The sequence below is a fragment of the Argiope bruennichi genome, chromosome X1 (genome assembly GCF_947563725.1).
Source record: "Argiope bruennichi chromosome X1, qqArgBrue1.1, whole genome shotgun sequence".
Taxonomy (NCBI): Eukaryota; Metazoa; Arthropoda; class Arachnida; order Araneae; family Araneidae; genus Argiope; species Argiope bruennichi.
This window is the reverse complement of record NC_079162.1, coordinates 75313523-75326769: the sequence shown is the minus strand read 5'-3', so window position 1 is coordinate 75326769 and position 13247 is coordinate 75313523. Positions and strand designations below refer to the sequence as shown.

The 13247-nt window shown below is 26.9% G+C and overlaps 1 protein-coding gene across 1 annotated transcript in view; it reads left to right on the top strand.

Moving 5' to 3' along the window:
* LOC129958276 (glucosidase 2 subunit beta-like) overlaps positions 1 to 12194 on the top strand; it is a 44102-nt gene extending 31908 nt beyond the window's left edge. The window contains exons 9-16 of the mRNA XM_056070610.1: positions 1531 to 1609; positions 2309 to 2398; positions 2494 to 2601; positions 4373 to 4520; positions 4604 to 4673; positions 4784 to 4948; positions 5037 to 5136; positions 5217 to 12194. Of these exons, the coding sequence (XP_055926585.1) occupies positions 1531 to 1609; positions 2309 to 2398; positions 2494 to 2601; positions 4373 to 4520; positions 4604 to 4673; positions 4784 to 4948; positions 5037 to 5136; positions 5217 to 5360 (904 nt within the window). The 3' untranslated portion in view covers positions 5361 to 12194. The remainder of the gene's footprint in view (positions 1 to 1530; positions 1610 to 2308; positions 2399 to 2493; positions 2602 to 4372; positions 4521 to 4603; positions 4674 to 4783; positions 4949 to 5036; positions 5137 to 5216) is intronic.
* Positions 12195 to 13247: the final 1053 nt, after the last annotated feature.

Below are 13247 nucleotides of genomic sequence, written 5' to 3'. Positions count from 1 at the left end.
ATGAAAGTGTTTTTAGCATGGATGACTGAATGGGGGGGGGGTCCTGAAATCTTGTTTCCGTATGAATAATTCAAAAACACTGTAGTCGCCCTTCATAACAAAAATGAATATTGGAGTTTGTTATGATGTTAAACTGCGTAATGATGACTTAAGAAAAGCAAAACTGAATTTAATGAAACAAAATTGTAAATGCCTAACATATAATGTTAATTTATTTGATCAAGAAAATCATGCTGTGTAATTTTAAAAAAAAAATGTTTCACTTATAAATTTAATTATATCTGATAAATAATTTTGAATAATGTTTGAATTTTTTTTTAACTAATTAGAAATATTTGGAAGCATCTATTCTTCAGTAATTTGTCGATAATGCCATATATCGGTAAGAAGTACTGCTGATGACTGGATAACCATTGTTGGAGGGTATATCAAGAATTGAATCCAAATTCATTAATGGGCTATGAGGGGAGGGGAAGGGAAGGGAATGAAGACAAACTTTTGATGGATTGGGGGGGGGCAGTAAATTTGCTTGCATGCCAAACCTGGGCTAGTCTGACTGCAGCTCTAGTGTTTCAAAATTCAAAGGGGGAAAGAGATGCTTTCAGTTAACAAATCAGCTGATCGAGTGAGCGATAGGCTTTCATGGGCTATTCACTGACAGCCCCTACTCATTCGTCTTGCTTGTTATTTCATTTTCTGTTTTCTTTTCACGTTTTGATTGCTTTTTTCCTCTTCGTTGATCATCGAACTCTCGGAAAAAAGAATAAGCCAAGAACATCAAGCTCTATATGCAGATAAGTAAAGAATTCATTAAAAAAAAAAAAAACTAAAATTCAAATTTTAAAATTTAATACTGCAGTTCGAATAGTCGAGTCGCCCACTGCATTTTGCATGTTAAAAATTTATTTTCTATGAAACCATGCATTAAGCAATTTTCATTTTTTGACACATAGGGTATTTGATTTTGTAAATAAATATTGTACTTGATGCATATATTCAAACTATGGGATCCTTTTTAAAATCAATAAAAATTAAAACATTTTTTTAATCTATGCATTTCTTTCTATATGCTTAAAAATAACAATCGATACTGATGTTTTTTAAGACTGGTGTTTTTTAAGTTAGACAGAAAATAAATTTATAACTTAATTCTGTATTCTCATAAACCATCCGAATAAAAACTATTATTTTCGATTTTTTATAGGATTGAAGAATTTTTAATGTAAGGATCATCTTATTTTTTGCAATAAATCTGAATCTACGAGATTTAAACTTCTTTATTATTTGTAACTAGTTTTGCTGCTGCTTAGAGCTCTGCATGTCTAGTTAGCAGCTCATGTATTATACTAGGTTTAATCTCGGCTCAAGGACTTTAAACTTTTTAACATTTCCATTGAGTGAATATTGTTTCTCTCAGTTTACTGTCTGGTGTTATCCAACTTTATCTTCCAACCTCAGTTTCATGCTGTTACTGTTTTCTTGGTAGTTATTTTGAGTGAAGATGAGTTATTGAATCTTATTTTCTTTCAGGTTAACATATCAAGAAATCCAGCAGTTTTCAAAATTTGACAGCAATAGTGATGGACATGTTTCAGATGACGAAGCAAAAGTATAGATTCCAATTTCAATAAATAATATTTATTTGAATTTTTGTTGTGAAGTATTTATTATTAAAATTTTCATGTTATTAGTTAATTTAAAGTTTAAGACCTTAATATCCATTCATGTGAATTTTTACTGCTATTCAAACTTAAGGTATTCATTTTGAATAATCTCACTTTTGGATAAAATTTTTCTTTGTGTGTGTTACTATGGTATCCTTGCATTTCTTTATTACATAGCTTAAGAAGTTCATCTAATGTGGTTCAGTAATAGGTGGTATTTGTTTTATGTGTCTGTTCTGGATGTCACTGAAATATATATTTCTTGGTTATGAATTTACATGTCATTCAGAAAATATGCAGAAGTGGTTCACCTATCCCATGTTTTTTCACAATGAAGCTAGTGGTAAAAGATAATTCTTATTAAAAATAAATATAATTAAAATTGCTTATAAAGATATCTAGCCAATAGATGTGTGAAATTGGAAGTAAGAAGGTGTATATGTTTTACAAATATATTTCAGGGAGAAAGTTTCTTAATACTTCACTTTATGCTTAAATGCAGCAGAGAAAAAATTATATTATTTGTACTAGTTGCCACTTTTTATATACGTATATTTACTTTTTATATACGTATATTTAAAAAGATCATTCTTTTTAATTAGTATTTTGTTTTGTTTTGTGAAATTATATTATTATTATTTTAGTTTTTCTTGCACATGAAAGATTCAATGGCACTTGAAGAATTTGTGACTACTGGCTGGATGATCATGAAACCCATATATTTAATGGATAAAGTACTTTGTCTTTAATATTTTGTTTATTTATTGATGTATTTGTGTTTCAGCTTATTGGTGTGAGAAATTTATCCTAAAAGTTTCTTCCTTTGCAGGAGCCTTTTACAGAACCGCCTGCAGCAACTGAGACTGAAAAAGAAACGCATGAAACTTCTGACCTTGTGAATGAAGAAGAAAGTGATGATGAAACTTATAATCCAGAGGTAGTTAAAATTTTATATGTGTGATTGACATTATTGTTTAAATCACTGACAATGAGTAAAAGTATATTTTAAATAACTGTTCCATTTTTCTCTGATAAAAATTGTTCAAGGTTTTTTATGTTGTTAAGTATTTTGAGTTTTATCATTTCCTTTTACTTGAGTCCCCCCCCCCCTCCGCCTCCCGATAATTTAAAGTAGTTGTAAAAAATGTATGCATTTTAAGATTGCCTTTTTCTTTCTTCATGCAATTTTAGAAAAATAGTTTTTCAAATATCATGATTTTTCAAGTCCAATGAGTTTTGAAATCTAAGAAATTTGCTTGATAATTAAAAAGGAAAATAACAAACACTGTCTTACATACAGTAATAAGAGTAATGGAAAAATTATGTTTTTAGAGAAAAGGCAGGTAAAACAATATTTCAAAATGCAGAATTTTTCTCCTTTGGAAAAATTTTCTTTCTCAATGAAATAAAAGATTTTATTCGAAACGAAAGGTGAGAAAAAACACGTCTTATGTAAGTAATTATTTTTATTAAAATTATTGTATTAAGGCTTTAACGATAAAATTTTCAAAAGAGTTCTTAGTCGTTTTGTCCTGTTCAGGGAACAAGACCTTCTTGGTAAAAATTTTCAGTAATAATTTATCTAAAAATTATTAATTTGTGTCGCCATTTAGACTAAAAGTCATTTTTGTATATACAACTTGGAACTTTGGTATATTTCTCTAAACAGTTGAGGATTTTTATGATATTCTTTTTTATATATCATCATGGTGATTTCATCTTAAAGCGAGAAAATCTGTTAATTTATTTTTAAGAAGTATTATAGTTACTTGAAGTAAATTTATTAACATAAAAGTAAATATGCCTGTTTTTCGCTCCTTTTTGTAGCTATGCTTAAAAATACGTTTAGTGCCATGAATTAAGTTTTTAAAGAATTTAAGTCTTCGGTAATTATTTTAAGCTTAGTTCTAAACTCAAGATCTTTATTAGTTGGTAATCCACCTCTTTTTCTTCTGATGTGCTGAGTAAAATACATGTTTACATTGCTGTTTTAATTTTCAATGAAAGGCAACTTTATATTTAGAGATAGAAATTATAGTGTCACCTGGGACCAAGTTAAGAGGAGAAAAAAATTATTTAATGTATTCTTATTGTTTTATATTATCTCTTAAACAAAAAAAAAAAATTGTTGATAAAATATCTATTATATATTGGCATTACATAAATATATGTCTAAAACTTGGAAGAAATGGATAAAGTAATAATGGGTATGTTGGAAGAAATGGGTAAAGTATTAATTTCTATATTTGGTTCAAATATATAGGCAAACATAATATTTATGTTGTATGTATGCAAGAATTTGTATTTTCAAGTTTGTGCTTCTTGATCTTTTATTTAATTTGACGTTACAATTTTTCTTAACCATGTTTTTGTTATTTTGGTGATGAGAAAATGGTTTGCTAATATTTTATTCTGTATATTTGTGCATCTCATTAAAAATGTTTCTACAATTCTGTTTTTTAACTGTATTCTTTGGATAAATATGACAAGGCTGCATTTGAAAACATATAATTTACTTAGTATAATATTTTTTCCCCCAAAATAGTTCTGGCCAATTTTTATAAGTTCTGTGGGCTTATAAATCTTGTTTATCATTTAAGTTTCTTTAGCTAATTGAAACGATGTAAGAAATGAACTGTACAGAGCCTGTAAACTGTAAATCTCTTTTCTATACTGAATTTAGTTACTCTTTTGTTTCTAATGTGAAGGATGAGGTTCCTTTGGATGATTTATCAGATGAAGATGATGATGAGGAAGACTCAGACAAACCACCTATATTTACTCCTAAAGAAGAGTCTGAAAGTGTTAAACCAGAAGAACCTGAATACGATGAAGAAACGCAGAAGATTGTAGATGGTACTATTTTAATATCGTAAAATATAAAATATTTCTTTTGTGTTTTGTTTATTATTTTTTAATACATTTTATTCTTTATGTAGCTGCTAATGAAGCAAGAAAGGAACACAAGTCTGTTGTTGAAAGATTAGAAAAAGTAAAGGAGGACATAAAGTATGTTTCTAAAAATAAGTTATATTGTTTTTTGGATTGAAATGTTTTACCTTACTTATTTAAGGTAATATTCAAAATTAATTGCCATCTGTTAATACTGAAATCCTTAGGCAACTTGAAATTTTTATCGAATCTGATTTTGGAAGTGGAGAGCAATTTGCTGTACTAAAAGGCCAATGCTTTGATTATGAGGATCGTGAATATACATACCGATTTTGTCCTTTTGATAAAGCAAGTCAGATAGCTAAATCTGGGGGATCAGATGTTAACTTAGGGTAAGCTTAATTTATCACATAATTATAAACGTATATAAAAGTTGTGTTCTTGCTTATTATTACATTTTATTTCTTATTGTTTTATTAGTCGTTGGGGAACTTGGGCTGGACCCGAAGATAATAAGTATTCAAAAATGAGATATGAAAATGGTCAGTTGTGCTGGAATGGACCAGCAAGATCTGTTACGGTAAGAAATTTTCTTTTCGTAAGAATTTAGTGACTAAATAATTTTATGCAAAGATACTACATATTAGTTTTTCATTTCAGGTAAATTTACATTGTGGAGTAGAAAATAAATTGTTGTCTTCTTCTGAACCAAATCGCTGTGAATATGTGTTTGAATTTAGCACTCCAGCATCATGTCATTTACCTGGAGATACCCACCAAGTGCACCAGCATACAGAACTATGAAAAAAATATATTAATTATTCTCAATTATATATTTGAAATATGTTAAAATGTATGAAGTAATTCAAATATATTTTTGATGTTGTACTGTATGTCTCTGGAAGTTGATAGAAATTTTTCAAAAATTGTTTATAAAAACTTCATAGGAATCAAGTGTCTGGCATTTCTACAAAAAATGTGATACATTATACCCAAGATTTTTCATTTTTAAAAAAAAAAAAAGATTAGAAAATTCTAAGAATGTATTTTCATACTATAGGACACTCAATAACTACCCTCTTTAATCCATATATAAAATATATTAAATAAAAACTCTCTTAATAGGTAATCTGTTTTTTATCATCTCGTAACAGGAAAAAAGAGTAACGTTCTCTGTGGGAAAAAATGTGCCACCAGTATTCTATTTATCAGTTGTAACCATAAAAGAATATTTTAAAAATACAAGCATTTTCAAACTTTAATTATTTTGTTTTCATTTATGCCAAGGCTCTTTAGAATAATCATAAAGCCTGAATGTTGTAATTTTTAAAAAATTAATATTAAGTCATGTTGGAGAAGTTGCAAGAGTATTTAAGAGTAACTTATGAATTTTGGTATACAACGAAAAGTTTTAAGTAACCCTTTACTGAAGAGTTACCAGAAATCATTTGTAAATTTAGATGCGAACTATGTTGTACATTAAAAGTTCCAGACTTTGTGTGTACTTATATAAACGCACCTTTTATTTTCTATTTCTTGCTTATATTATAATTTTTACAGTCATACATGTATTATGCATTTATTTAAGGAATTTCTTTTGATGGTTTCTAAATTTTAATCTGTAAAATACTACATACAGGTTCACACAGAATTTATTATTTTTAACTTTTAAAATTCATCTGATTTGCTGATGTGTATAAAAACTCACAAATTGATAGTACTCATTTTACCATCCAACAGCTAGCATTAATTGGATTCTGGTTTTAGCATCCAGTGGAATTTTTAATTTTTAATGCATAATTACATTAATATTGTATGTGAGGAAAATTTCTTATCTATCTTTTAAAATATTTCCCTCCAGTAAAAGAAAATCAATGCTGTTATCTGTTTAGTAGTGAATAATTTTAATTATTTTGTGGAATTTCTGATATATAGTTTACTATATATTTAAAATAATTTAGATTTCATTTCTTGTAAAGTTTGTTGAAAATGTAAAAAATTGCCATTTTGTTTGTATAGGCATAGTTACATGTAAATTTCACTACAGTTTTTTTTAAATCTGAATTCTTTTTTGATTTAGTATAGAACTTTATTTAATTGGATTCATTTTTATTTTAAATTAAGTTTTAAATTTTTAATGTTCCCCACATTTTTTTCAACTAAAAGTCATAATGTCATTGCTGCATTTAAAACCTGCCGCGCTATTTTACCGACTGTTAGAATAAAATTTTGGTTTATCTATTAATTCTTCAAAATTGATCTAAATAAACATTAAATTAGTAGTTATTGTTTTTACATTGCACAAACAATCTTTAAAGAATATACAATAATTTAAATTTGTTTTGAAAATTTCTATATGAATAATCCAAAGATAGTATGCAGTTTTACTTCATACATTTCAGCTATTCTGAAATAAAAAGAAAGCCAATACTTAATTGAAAAATTATTTTTTAAATATTTTTCCAACTTTTCAGAACAAATTTTGAAGTATTAATTTTAAATGTGGTTGTTTTATTGTGCACAGTTCTGCTCTCCACCAGTTACTTTGTACGCACATAAAGATTTATATATTTTTGTAATATTGATTGTAATTGTAAACTTTACTTTTATTGAATGGGTTATGCTTCTAATTTTGATTTGTTTACTGTCAATTTTCTGTAATTAAGAGTGTGAAGTATTGCATATTAATTAGCATGCAACATTACCAAACAACGTAATAATGTCTTGATATCTACATTGTGTTAATTCTTTATTTAAAGTTTTCTGTTTGTAACACTACATGTAAAAATTGCCTTGTTGAGTGTAATTGTTTATGTACTTGTTACAAATCTTATAAATGTTCTTGTACATTTATAATAAGATGTCTCATTTTATATGTCTAGCATTTGAACATTCACAAAATTATTGTTAATTTTATTGTTTCAGAGAATGGTTTTTAATTTACCAATGACCCATTTGGATATCTTTGGTTTAGCAGAATGGTGGATAAAATTTTTATGGAAGATATAGCAATAAAAATTTTAAAAAGAGGGGCAGTTAATAAAGGGTTATAAAATACCAATTTTAAATGAATATTGTATTGCAGAATTTAAATTTGCTTTAAGAAGTATAATATTGCATTACTCATGCCCAATTTTTAATTATAAATAGTGGGTACTTGTCCATTAGGCCTTCAGCACACTTTAAAATTATTTTTTGAAGTTGCGGTTTGGTTTTCTATCTAATTTGGTTGCCTTTCCACTCTAAGAAATAAATGATCAAGGAAACTGAGGAGAGAAGCAATAAAAATATGGGAAAAATAGCAGAAACTGAAATAATTTTTTAAAAAATTAGCCCGAGCAGTCTTTGAAAGCCCACTGCTCAAGCAACTGATTGATTGATTTGGAAGCAACCCTTTCTCCTTCTCAGTTTAAAAGCACTAGAGCTGCCATCAGATTATTCCTAGCTTGAAGTGCAGCAGTCGGATTCTTTCTCATTTTTAACTCCCATTCGAAGTTCGCCTTTGTACTCAGTTTTTTCCCATTCTATCATTGACTACTTTTTAAATTTTGGTTTCGATTCTTTTTGCCTGGACCACATTTGATTTTAAGGATATCTATTTGCTCTCTAAAAAAAGAGAGAAAAAAAAAGCGGGATAATTTTCTAAATTGCTGTTAAGATGAAAAATTTTAAAAAGTAGGTACCAATTATTATTAGTATTAAATATAAAAAATGGTGAATGTTACAGGGCATTTTTTGTGTATCGTATTTAATATTCATTTTTGAATTTTGGCATATCGTATTCAAATAGTAGTCTTTGCACCATTAAACATTTTTGGATTAACATTATCCAGCTGGTAGGCGAAGATAGAAGTATGGGGGAAAGAGATTCTGATACTTCTATCTGCTAAATCATCTTTTCTTTATTCACATAATATTCTGTTTAAAAAAACGAGAGAATTTGAAATCTTTATTGATTATTTAATATTTTTGAAATACATCATTTGAAATTAATAATCATTTTTACTTATAAGTTCAGTGACTTTTTTTTTAACTTAATCTCTTGATAGATATCTTTTGCAGCACTACCAATATCTACAAATTGCATTGATAGATTGGAGAGCAGAAAACTCGCCTACGGTTTTTGGTGCCTATGTTTGACTCTTAGCCAACTGTTTCCTCATATCCGACACTATTTTTTTGGGGGGGGGTTGTATTTCTTTATCCATATTTTTATGATTTCTGTTCTATTTTTATATTTCTCATACACAGTCTATTTAATATGTATGCAATGTGTTTTGTTTGTTTGTTAAAAGACGTTCATTACAAAAAGATTAAGTTGATAATTTTTTTAAATGCAATTTAAATTATGACATTTAAAAATTTGCGCCTACTCAAAGATTTATTTTATTTAAAATTCAGATGTTTTTTTTTTTTTTTAAATCTAAAATTCTGTTACATTTATATGCTGTGAAGATAAATTTTTGTGCTATTAGTTTCTAAAATGATGAGCGATTAGAATTAATAATTTGAGTACATAGTCTGAATTCTGATTATACATTTTCCAAGAGTTTTTTTTTTTTTTTTAGTTATAAATACAGCATGAAAAGTTCTTTCATATTAATAGATTATTTTAGAAGCATAAAAAATGACAATCATGGGTAGTTATGGAAAATCCTCCTTTAGTTTGTGTCCTATGTCTTAAAAGAAGAATTAGTCATCGATTGAAAATAAAAATTTCAATTTAAGAGAAAATTCTTTGTTGAATGCAAGTTCTTAGGTGATTCCATAGAATGAAAGGTTGAAGAGGGGGAGGCGATTGTATTTGATTATGCTAAGATTATCTGTGTTTTTTAAAAGAATGTTTTAGGGATAAGTATTTAACCTTAATATATTTTTTTAAATCTGAATATTTTAAAATACTTCATAACTTGTTTAAAGTTTAGGAAAATTACAGTTCTATTTTTATTATATATTGCATTAAAATGTTTCTTATCCTTGTCATGTGAACTAATGTTTGTGTGTAAACGAAAAGCATCTTTATAAAATTGCTCTCTGACAAGTGTTTCTAAAGCTTTAAAAAATATTTTATGCATGTTCTCTAGCAGAATTTATTCTGATGTATTCATTTAACAACCTAAAATCATTTCATATAAACTTTATGTACCTAATAGAAATTCGATGCTTCCTTTTGTTAAATCCTAACCAAATTTTGTTGCATTGAAATTAAATTATGTTATATCAGGTTTTCAGAAATTAACATTCAATGGATTATTAAATCGGTTATTTTAACATGCTAAAATTTTTATTACTGCATGTGTATGATTTATGTTCATATACATTCTCAATATGATACATTCTCAAAGTGATGCTTTGTTCTATTTTCTTTTTCAAACATTTCCTATTGAAGAATGTATTTCAAAAACAAAATCGGGAAATAAAGAGAATAACTAAACGTTCTTTCATTTTGTTTCAAAAATGATCCAGAAGCAGTATCAGAAACTCATTAAGTTACTCAATATAAATCAAAATAGGTTGGAATTGGTAGAGTTGCATTTGCATAGACACTTCTATTTCTCTTTATGATTTTAAGGGCTTTATAGTAAATATTTACCAGGATAAATATTTAGCTTTTTATTGTTGAATCATTAAATGAATGTGTTAAGTTTTGTGAAGACATCGGCAATGAAATAATTCTTTTCTGTAGCACTTTCCCCCCTTAAACATGTGCTATTTTGTATCGACATATATGAAAACTATATACTTTATTACTTATTTTTCTTCCAAACTAGTTTTCCTTAACCCTTGCCTCTAATTAGTTAAAATTCACATGTATTTATTTGCAAAGTTATTTCCTAACATACTTGCTATTCATAATTCTCACTTATTGAGCAACTTCAGAGTATTTCTGTATTTGAAAATTTTCTTAGTAACAATAATCTATTTTCTTATATGTAAATCTATCTTGTTTTGGGAGGGAAATATATTTTTTAAAACGATGTCATTGAAAAAAGCTTGCAACAAATATCTTTAATTTGAAAATATTTATTAAATGTGAAGAACCATTGAATTCATATATATATATATTTGTTTCCATTTAAGATTTTTTTCTTTAACAAATAGAATTTGTACATTTCAGTTGTTTAAAATTCATTGAAATGTGGCTTTTGTAAAGAAATATTTTGCATGAATAATCTTTTATAATATATTAACGTACCTTTTGTATTCAATATCTATAATAATTTTTTTTCTTATATTTCAATGTATATTATATTTTAGGTTCATCATTATATTGGAAAATTATTCCATTGGTTAATCCCCAAAAGTAATACTTCTCACCCAGTAATTATAATTCTGTGTGTATATTTTTACCATGCTCTTTTTAAAGTTGGATGGAAGTAATTAACTTGCGGTTTGTTTCTCGATTGAATCTGTATTTTAGTTCAAAACCTTAAAAGCTAATCTACTTTAAATCAATTAAATGGTAGTAGTAATATCTTTCTAATAAATTAACTACTTTATTAATATTCTTTCTAATTTTAGTATAGATATTTGCATCAATGATGGAGCTTGTAAATTGTTTTATGTGTCATTCAATGTGCAAATATCAATTAAATGTTCAAGATTTGGAATTTTAACTGTGATAGAAGCTTGCGTATGTTACATATTCTTTTTATGTGACACATATATAATTCATGCTAATTAATATTTTTGCCTACTAGCTTAAATTTACTGTAGTTGATTTTGGTATGTTTAGATGTTTTTGTGTTAAAATGATTTTAGTTTATTTCAATGATTGTGAATTAAGTTTGTATTTGCAACGAGTAGTTAGAGCAACGAATAGTTAGAAATGGAATATTTGCTGATTTGCATTTCAAAATTTATTTTGAAACAAAGTTACTCTGACTTAACTTTCAAATCAAGGATCACATTATATAATTTAGTTTCCTTATTTATCTTAAGTCTCCTTCTTTCCCTTATACTGATGGCAATAATACGTTTCTTAAGAATAGAAGAAGGTTGAATATATATTTTTTTTTTTCCTTGGCCTTCGGTTTAAAGATTTATTTTAAATGTTGGACTGCAATTCAACTTTTGTTTAATGACTTGAAACATTTGATTATACATGCAGTCTGTTGTGCCTTCACTACTTACTTTTTGCTTCTGTGATCCTTGATTGTGCTTTCTACTGCTCTTTTTAAATGCATCATAAAAGTGTAGCATGGAATGATGCAATGCTTATAAAAAATTAGCAAAGTTTGTTCACAGAACTTTAGATACTATTAAATATCCTAACTTCTTATGCAGTGGAGTTTTTTTATATTGAATGAATTTGAAACGGTATGTGAAATATTTATTCTGGACTTATAGAATTTTTTCTGTTTAAGTATATTTAAGCTATATTAATTTCATTTGCATCCATACATACATGTGTTATTAAATCCAGAATTCATGACGTTCATCCCCCCCCCTCCCCCAGTTTGACTTATTTGAAAAATTTGTGTTGTCTGGATGGTAATTTTTCAGATACCTAAATTTTTTTAAAAATAATTTTATGTAGCTTTAGAAAACTTCTTGTGGCTTGTGCTCCTGTTTAAGGAACTGTGTTGGATAACATTCCTAAAGTTTTCTACGCAAAAATAAAATTGTTATTCATTACCTGTTTGTTGTAATTTTTTTAACTAGATGAATTTTATTAAATAAGTTTATACAGGTTTTAGGAAATTTTTTGTAGATTCTGTTGTGGATAACATTCCTAAAATGTTCTATTTATGAATAAAGTTATTATTCATTATCTATTTCTAATTTACTCATCACATAAAAAATATAAGATACTTCAGAATTCTATCCTTGTAATTAGAAGGTAGGATTTCATTTTAGATTTTTCTTTAGATCAGTTAAACCTGTGACAGAAAAGTTTTTGATCTGATGTGGTACAGAAGCTCTAAAGGATAAATGTAATTGCTATGTAAAACAACAATTGTTCTACTATCCTTACCATCTCATTGTGCTATTACTGCTGCTCCAAAACAATAATACCAAATATAACAAATCAGAGCGAATGTGAATTAATGAGAGCAAATGCAAAGCATTGAAATTGTCAACTAGACATTTAAGTTGTTATTTGTTATTTGCAAAAGTCTGAAGCATGCATTTATTAAAAAAAATATTTATGTTCAATGGTCTGAGGAAAGGTAAGCTAATATTGCACATTTAGTTTAGAATTTCTCTATTTAATTATATATTTTTGCGCAAAATATGTGTGTAAATATATATATATATATATATATATATATATATATATATATATAAATTTTATTAGAAAATTTTTATACTTTTTTTAAATGATGTTTATTACATTCTATGAATTTGAATTGCATGTAATTGACAGATTAGTACTATTTATCAATCCATATTTACCCATTATTACGAAGAATCTAATTCGATGATTTCTGTTAAAGGAGATAATTAAAGTTTTGCATGAAAGTGACAATTAACCCCAAATCTCATGATATTCGTAGTCGAGTTTCTCCTTTTCTTGTGTTTCTATCAGAGCAATGACCAAATCTAATAGCATTTTATTGATAAACCTAAGAATTTATATTGCAAAATTATCTTTAATGGTTTAAAGTTTTTTAAAAAAGTTTTTTGCTAAAAGAAAACAAACATAAAAATGTATCAGAAATAACAATTTATTCATCAAAATAACCA